Source organism: Nymphalis io, chromosome 12 (genome assembly GCF_905147045.1).
Source record: "Nymphalis io chromosome 12, ilAglIoxx1.1, whole genome shotgun sequence".
Classification (NCBI taxonomy): Eukaryota; Metazoa; Arthropoda; class Insecta; order Lepidoptera; family Nymphalidae; genus Nymphalis; species Nymphalis io.
The window spans coordinates 11,119,813-11,129,468 of NC_065899.1; the positions used below are offsets into that span (position 1 = coordinate 11,119,813).

The 9,656-nt window shown below is 33.6% G+C and overlaps 1 protein-coding gene across 1 annotated transcript; it reads left to right on the forward strand.

Moving 5' to 3' along the window:
- Positions 1–254: 254 nt before the first annotated feature.
- On the forward strand, positions 255–4,896 carry LOC126772477 (toll-like receptor 6). Its single transcript, XM_050492857.1, has one exon. It carries the CDS (start codon positions 671–673, stop codon positions 4,523–4,525), a length of 3,855 nt encoding a protein of 1,284 aa, XP_050348814.1. The 5' UTR covers positions 255–670; the 3' UTR covers positions 4,526–4,896.
- The last annotated feature ends 4,760 nt before the right edge of the window (positions 4,897–9,656 follow it).

The window sequence follows — 9,656 nt, forward strand, 5'->3', positions numbered from 1 at the left end:
AGAATTTGACTTATTTTCCAAAGCAGCTGATGCCTACGTTCATTCAAAGTCCGCGGTTGAGATACGCACAGCCGATCTCCTAAAGCTCTATAAAAAATAATTTATTGTAATAAGTCGTCGTGAGCATTCGCCACTGCTCGGCTCATCACAGCCCGCACCCCGCACCCTTCCGCTGAACGTATATTCTACGCGACTGCAATGCCTCTACTCACATTTAGTTGACTATACGCAGCGTCGAGGCACGGTCGCGCCACTCGATGCTCCATTCGCACGAACGTTTCAGTGAAATACGATTATAAATACGCGTTTCGATTATAAGTTATCGGAATAAAAGGACTAAATCTACTCTTAACGGTTATGTAATAATATTTCATCGTACTAATTAAATATAAATATGAAATTAATGCTTGCGAACGTTGTTAAATAGTGGACAGTGTGTTTTTTTGTTTATGTTATCAAAACTATTATTTGTGAATGAAAAACTATAATCATGTGCATCATATTAATAAGAAGGACTGTTTGCTGAATTAACATCGAAATTGATTTATAAATTGATGGATACTTTACATCCGGCGAGGGGTCGCATCATACGCATGCCGACGGAAAAAACATGACACTGAGCCATACGTGCTTTGTTTTCCTTCTTCCTTGATAGTTAATTTCCTTCAAAATGGCTCTTCAGCAATCTCCTTCCAGAAATACTATTTTCGGTCAGATCATATTTTGGATTTTAATTGGACTTAATGTGGCTGATCAAAGTTCATTACCGTTAAAATATGAAGCTCCCGATGATTGTCAATGGTGGCTACGAGGACCAAACGATGCTCATGAAGTCTCACTCACGTGTAAGCTACGTACAATAAACAGTGAATTTGATACAACAAACTTTAGTGTCATACCATCTGAACATACAACTTCCTTGCGAATAGAGTGTAATGAGGAAATGATGTATAAAAGTTCCTTAGATGACCGTAGTTTCGCGCATTTGGTCAAGCTACGTGAACTTGTTTTGGATAACTGTAAAATTGGAAGATGGCCGCCTGGCGTACTCTCCGGATTGAGAGACCTCCGAAATTTAACGATAAGAACTAAAAACACCGAATGGGCCGCTATGAGTTTAGAGATCGCATCAGAAAGCTTTACGGCTGTTCGTCAGTTAGAAAAGTTAGACTTGAGTTTCAACAACATTTGGTCGTTTCCTGAAAACTTATTTTGTCCCTTAACAAATTTAGTATATCTAAACGTATCATCAAATAGACTTCAAGATGTGAGTGATTTGGGATTCAGAGAGAGAGCGATGCATCAAGCACTCATTAGTGAACACGAGGGACCGTCACCTTCATCATCTTCATTGCCACATTCGTCATGTTCCTTGGACATTGAAGTGTTAGATGCATCAAGTAATCATTTTGTCTTGATGCCCGAAAATGGCTTTATGGCATTGAGGCGTCTTAAAGAACTTCATATTCACGATAATGAGATATCCATGGTTGCTGATAAAGCGTTATCAGGTTTGAAACAATTACAAATTATCGACCTATCGAATAATAAAATTGTTGCACTTCCACAAGATCTGTTTAGAGATAGTCGACCAGTTATCAAAGAAATATATTTACAGAATAATTCAATCAGTGTCCTTTCACCGAGTCTTTTCGCTAACCTAGACCAATTGTTAGCTTTGGACTTATCTAACAATCATTTAACGAGTACTTGGATTAATGAGAATACTTTTACTGGTCTTATAAGAATGGTACTTTTAAATTTGTCTAACAATAGATTGACGAAACTCGATCCTAGAATATTTAAAGATCTCTATACGCTTCAAATATTAAACGTGCAACACAATATGTTGGAATCTATCGCTGCTGACACATTTGCACCGATGAATAATTTGCATACACTTATATTGTCATATAATAAAATATCTCACATCGATGCCTACGCGTTAAATGGCTTATATGTATTATCTTTGCTATCTATAGACAACAATCATCTTGAAGAACTTCACCCTGAGGCATTTCGAAATACTTCCTCCTTACAGGATTTAAATTTAAATGGAAATCGCTTAAAGAAAGTGCCTATAGCGCTACGAAATATGCGCTTACTAAGAACACTTGATCTTGGTGAAAATCAGATAACTTCATTGGAAGAGCCTGGCTTTGTCGGCTTACACAATGTTTATGGATTACGTCTTATTGGTAATAAAATTGAAAATATAAGCAAGGACGTATTTTCTGACTTACCATCTCTGCAGATTTTAAATCTTGCAAGGAATAAACTAAAACATATTAACATAAATGCTTTTGAAACTTTGTCTAACTTACAAGCTGTTAGATTGGATGCCAACCAGCTCACAGATATTCAAGGACTCTTTGTAAATATACCTTCTTTGTTGTGGTTAAACGTGTCAGATAACCAAATACAATGGTTTGATTACGCCGTAATTCCTACTGCTCTCCAGTGGTTAGACGTTCATAGCAACAACATCAAAGAATTAAGCAATAACTATCGCTTAGATAAAGAACTACGTCTGCAAACGTTAGATGCAAGCTTCAATAAAATGACAAAAATAACCACATTTTCTATTCCAAGCAGTATCGAGCTTCTGTTTTTAAATGATAATCAAATCACGCAAGTTGAAGCCCAAACTTTTGTGGGAAAAACCAATTTAACGCGAGTCGATTTGTATGCAAATCAGATAACTAGCATGGATCTCAACGCTCTCCGCTTAACTCCGGTTGATCCGGGCAGGCCTTTGCCTGAATTTTATATCGGTGGAAACCCCTTTCAATGCGACTGTACAATGGAATGGTTACAGCGTATCAATAAACTCGATCATCTAAGACAACATCCACGTGTAATGGACCTGGAAAGCATTTATTGCAAGTTACTATATAATCGTGAAAGAACTTATATTCCGCTCATCGAAGCGGAATCATCCCAGTTTTTGTGTACATATAAAACACACTGTTTTACGTTGTGCCATTGTTGTGATTTTGACGCGTGTGATTGTGAAATGACCTGCCCGTCGAACTGTACGTGTTATCACGACCAACCGTGGTCGGCGAATATTGTGGACTGTTCTGCCGCCGGTTACGCGGAAATACCTAACACTATACCTATGGACGCTACTGAACTATATTTAGATGGTAATAATTTTGGTGGATTAACGAGTCATGCTTTTATAGGACGTAAAAATTTAAAAATTTTATACGCGAATAATTCGAATATCGACGCTCTGTATAATAATACGTTTAGTGGACTAAAACGTTTAACTGTGCTACATTTGGAAAAGAACAATATTAAAGAGTTGTTAGGTTTTGAATTATCCCCTCTGGAAAATTTGCGCGAATTACATCTGCAAGACAATAAAATACACTATATCGACAATCGAACATTTATGGAGTTGAGGCATTTAGAAGTATTGCGCTTGGAAGGGAATAACATTTATACTTTTGCCGTGTGGCAATTCACGATGAATCCATATTTAGTAGAGATAAGTCTCTCTCGCAATCCATGGTCTTGTGATTGTCAATACATGCATAAATTCCGAAGCTGGTTTAAAAATAATCTAGGCAAGGTGGAAGACTCAAACAAAATAACATGTATATTTGATAATGTTACAAAAGCAATTGGCCCCCATATGGCCGACTTCAATTCTACAATTTGCACAACCCATGTCGGTGGAAGTTCGTCAATTATTGAAAATCAAGTCATAAATGATTATCTCCCATTATTACTGATATCACTTTTTGTATTTATAATAAGTTCTGCCCTGATATGTGGAATATTTTGTTGGAGACGAGAGTTAAGAGTATGGGTGTACTATCACTGCGGATTCAGAATGTGCTATAAAAATACAGCTTTCGACGATGAAGCCGACAAAGATAGGCTCTTTGACGCCTACATTAGTTACAGTGTGAAAGACGAAGCATTCGTCGCTCAGATGTTAGCGCCCGGTCTGGAATCAACAGACCCGAGTTTCCGGCTTTGCCTACATTACCGAGATTTTAACGCCTCTGCCTACGTAGCGGACACTATTATAGAGGCCGTTGAATCTTCGAAGAGAACTATTATAGTTCTTTCTAAGAATTTTATTAATAACGAATGGTGTCGATTTGAATTCAAAACTGCACTACACGAAGTATTAAAAGAGAGACGAAGAAGACTGATAATAATATTGTTAGGTGAACTTCCAAACAGAGATATCGATCCGGAGTTAAGGTTGTGTTTAAAAGCGAATACGTGTATTGAGTGGGGTGATAGACAGTTTTGGCAAAAATTAAGGTTTGCAATGCCGGACTTGAGGAAGTGTCAATATCACCGATCGACAGTGAATATTTACGCGTCAGTGTCACCGGTGGGGGCCGGTCGGGCGCCAGCGCCGCCCCCTCCGCCACCACCTGGCAAGCTGCCGCCCTTGCTGGCCGACGGGCTCGCCGACAGGCTAGCTGTGCCGGCTGGCGTGCACGCTCGCGACCCCCATCCCCACCGCATGCCACCGCACGCTCAACTTTGGGCGTAGCGTATGCTTCAACGCAGGTAAATTTCAATCTGCGCCGCTTAAACGTATTTAGTCCAATAAAGTGATAATTGTATTAAGTTGTTCCATATTTGTATTTATTATGTAAAATATAGGTTCTGGCAATAAATTTGCATTTATCTGTACATTTTGAAATTAGTTTTATATTAATTTATGGATTCAATTCCTAATTTCTGCGATAGTAATTTATATATAGGATAGGACTATTGAAATTGGTTGGTTGTTGACAACCTAATAATTATTAGAACATAAATATTATATAGATTGCTTAAATTATATAATGCCAAAGTTATAAACTTATAAGCATAATGTACAAAATATATTGCATTTACATTATAGTCCGTTAAATAAAAAGTGTCATTTTAAGAGTTTGTAAATAGATATAATTTTGTTTATGTATATATTTGTAAATACAAAAGAAATTATCCGACATCAAGTGAAATATACACATTTCAAATTTTTATTTGCTTTTGTTTTATTTATTTCTTCATCGTTTTACTTTATTTTAATTTACACACACATTTATGCATACATATAAATGAGAATTACTCACACTATAAGAATCATTTACTTTTTGTCTTAACAAATTCAAATGTCTGTCAAATAAAAAAAGTGCAATCGATTATAAGCGTAAAGACTCTTGAACATAACGTATAGACTAAAATAATTATTTGCACGATTAATAACAAAACAGGGAGTTCACTTTTGGCTAGCATTCACCACAAAACTTTGCTGAACAAACTAAAGACTGCAAGTTAAGTCGATACAGTAAAGTGGCTATTACGGTGACAAATTTAGTTACTCTAAACGACTTACGTACGATCGCCTCCACGATAGTTGGAATACTATTTCTTAAAACTAATTTCGAGTTAATCTCTTAATAAAATAAATCAATCCCTTTTTTAAATACTATTATTTTTATAACTTAACTTATGTAGATATCATTATTTCTTTTTAATGAACATACCATAATTATTATTTTTGTTAGACATTGTATGCCCAGACTTAAAATATAGAAAACAGTTTTATTAAGCAAACAAAATAACTAAACGCGCTCCTCAAATGCGAGCGAATATTTAAGCTTCGGATTTAACTTCCAAAAATGATTATCAATTATATACGGCCTTATAAACGTTGCTTAGTGGCTGTTTAGTTAAGCAATGATTTTGCTCTTTCTGTCTTTATTCATTTGACATAAGAAAGAAGAAGACAGCATTATATTACTAATCAGCCGCTACACAAAGTTTATAAGTAATGTCGATATTTAATACTTTTCAAAATAACTCATACAATTTCGTCTTTTGCCAACATGTTGTAGTTCTTACTATCTGATCACAGCATTACTTGAAGTAATTAAAGTAGTATTATCTCAGTTTGAAGGAATCAAAACGAAATCCACATCGGTTATTTTTGACGTCCACACCCTTATCAAAACGACAGTCGTCGGTTCAACGTAGAAATAATGGGCAAACTTGTTTTCATGAGCCCAAATCGAGAATGGGACGATCTGTCGTGTGATTTTATCAGATAGCTATATATCTGTGCCTCTCACATGAATAAAACGAGATATATTGTAGAGATAAGAAAGTTGTGGTCTATTAAAATTTTAAAATCACCCGTTTCAATAGGAGCCTCGTTCTGGTACCATAATGTGTTTTTTGGTTCTATTCTCTTAATATGAATTACTACTAAAACTGTTATGTCTTTTGAAATGAATAACTTCAGCAATATTGTAAGAAAACTTAGTCTTACATAATATTTACGAAATCGATACAAATACAATAAAACAAGAATAATATTTTATATTGAATATATATTTGTTGTTTTATTATTTTAATATTTTTGCAACTGTAATTTCCATGTCAAAGTTATAATTTTATGTTGGTTATGTATATATAATTAATACTATTAATTTTATCAACGTCGTCGTTGTTGACGCAAAAGTTAAACTTTTCTAAAACAATATCAATTGTGCTAAAAGATCATATAAATGACATCGTCATCGAAATGTCATCAGATTTTTTTTAAATAAAAATATATAAATTATTTTGCTGTAGTTATTATACCGACACGACCAAAGACAATTCAGGAGCACGACCAACGTAATTTGCCTACTGAGACACAGAGGATGTTAATACTGCCCATTTACAAATTTCGGACAGGTCTTTATAATTTCTTGACAGTAATTCCTATTTTTTTTATTATTCTCGCCTGAGGTTTGAAATCAGGCCCTCTAGATAAGATATGCACTATACTAACGAGGAAAATGTTTTAACATTATATTTAAATATGGTATATTTAAACTTTTATAACTTTACATTTTAATGTAGTACTGCAACATGGCGCGAAGATGCTTATTACTTACTCTATTTTAGACGAACAAAGTCAGGATAGGTAGCGCAGTCATACCTATAATGTTAAATTATATCAACATCAGGTATGATTGCGACGTGTTAGCCTTTATTATTACAAAAGATTTTACAAATCAAAATTAATCAATTAATTAGCTACTTTAAAAATCATGACCGCGTCAAATGGTGGCAAGATTGCTAGCAGCATTTCCCTGTTGAATCGTAATTCAGATCCACTGGCCAAAAAATTAAACAGCCCTCGAGGCACCAGTGTAGGCAATAAGATCACCCGTAGTCCAAATGTTTCAACTGTAATCGGAACGAAGATATAATTTAGAATAAGATGCGAATACATGCGTTGTTTTTCGCTTAAACATTTTTCATAATATTTCTTTGATATGAGACGGGGCCAATGTGTCAACTCAAGTATCGTATCGCACAAGAGCCTGTCCTCGTTCCCAGGGAACCAGTGTCATTCCTATAAAGACTTTTCATCATCACGAGTAACTCCATGAAGCTTAATTATCTTTTTATATATTATAACGTTTTCTACTATTCTTTTTCTTAAATTATATAATATGTTAATAAATCTTATAAGATAACAACTAATTTATAATATATTTGATTTATAATTAAATTTCTGCCTTGTTAAATAAATTTAATTGTGACGACGACTCGATCGCATGAAATATGTTAATTTAACATAAGTTGCTCGGATGTTATTAATTAGCAATATAAATAGATACATTTATTTATGAATTATAATTGACACAGATTTTTAAACATATTAGAAATATGTTTTATTAATTGCTTGGAAAAATGTCATAATAAAATATATAAATAGCATGTCTTACGTCGTTTTATTAATTGGTACCGTATAACTAACTACGCAACTGGTCTTTGTCAATTCTTAAATTTAACGAGCGCCTATAACGTTCCACAATTATAACGACATTAGTACGTAACGCACACATACACACAAGTTATACCCAAATTCTTTAAATTAAAACCAGGAGCGAACAGTGAAAATTTAAATCTCTTTAACATGAACGTAAATAGGATTTCATTAGTTTACTTAAGTCGGCGATCTTTACAAAAGAGCCATCTGCTGGAAAATGCCATATGGTACGACAAAAGACGCATGCGCAATTTAATATCATCCTATCTTAAAGTTGTCGATCTCAGTGAATACACATGATATGGAAAAAATCACATTGTCATTCGATAATCCTTTACTCCTCTGGATATGTCACCGAAAGAGATCAGCTTTCTAGGCAACGGTATTGGGTTTGCGTAATTCAATACTACATTTATAAAGTGGTGGACAAAATTCAGCCGTATGCTGTTGTGATAAGGATCAATGTATATTATACGAATAAAGGAATTTCAACCACAGACCGCATAACAAGGACAATCGAGGACAAAAGCGACGCAGATAATGTCCCATCCCTTAATCACATGCACCGTTGCTCTCGAAAAATATTTAGTCGTAATAGAGAATCATTGAAACGCATCTGTTTGTTTACTTTATCTCTTTGAATATGAATAAATCTAGTTGTCCATTCTCATACTGAACAATCTTTCTTTAAATATTTACTTACCGTTGTAAAACGTTTAAACATAATCTTCATGTATTTAGTATACATTTGTATCAAGAATGCAATTTTTAAATCATTACTAAGAATTTTGTTTGATAATTTTTTTTAAGTGTTAGAAAATTCAGTTTAGAATTTAATTTAATAAACTTATAGATAAACAAAAGAAAGTAGGATGTACTAAATCGTCTGAACCGTCTTCTAAATTTGACCAAAATTGTCGAGACAAAGTAACTCAGGATTATAGAACGATTAACGTCAATGGCTTCCTCGGCTTTTGCACTTTTTAGTGGCATTTTCAGCTTTAACCTCGAGGCATCCGAATCATCTCGAATATGAGAAATTCCGGCAGTAAATAGCTCATTGGAGAGACCGTCATTAGGGTTGGTCAACTTCTAACCTAACATCATTACACTCAAATGTCGTTTTTAGTATCTTTCTAACAGTAAATCCCTCAACTTTTCTTCATTATACGATGTTAATAAAATAAAATTGTACATAAAAACGCTATCATAAAAAGTTGAATGAGCGTAATTACTTTATTAAACGTTACTAAGGAAACAAAACGATACTGCACAGATCACATTATTGATATGATTGGTATTTATTAAATCGTAAAAAATAAACAGTAGATAACTTTTCGTGGAATATTTTGAATTTCAAATTTAGAATATTAAATACATTTGGATTAAGTAAATGCCGCTTGAATTTTCTGGTAATCTTTTTATTTCAGGCATAAAATTAAAAAAAAACATAGTTTGCTTGGTAAAAAATAAAATCAATAAGTTTTAGTAATATCAATATACAATTTAACAAAATATTTCCCGTAAAAATGCCACTGCCAGTTACTACGTTTCACAAACCGATTTCTGTATATATAATATAATTTGTTAAATATTTTAAAAAAATCATCAAATTTTCATGATTAAATAGTAAAATTTGTAATTTAATATTACAGAAACATATACAATAATATACAATTATAACGAAACAATTGAGATATATTTAATATGTACACAATAGTAAAAGATAAACCAAAATAAAAATAACACTAAGCACTCACTGCAACCAATTAATTTTATTTATTATTTCAGATGTACGAAGTCTGAAAAAAAAATTGCTATAATAGTCCATTACTACAGCTGTATATATGCTTCGAACTAACCT

Bases quoted from the DNA above. Each gene is read 5' to 3' on its own strand.
- LOC126772477 (XM_050492857.1), top strand. From the start codon at position 671: ATGGCTCTTCAGCAATCTCCTTCCAGAAATACTATTTTCGGTCAGATC.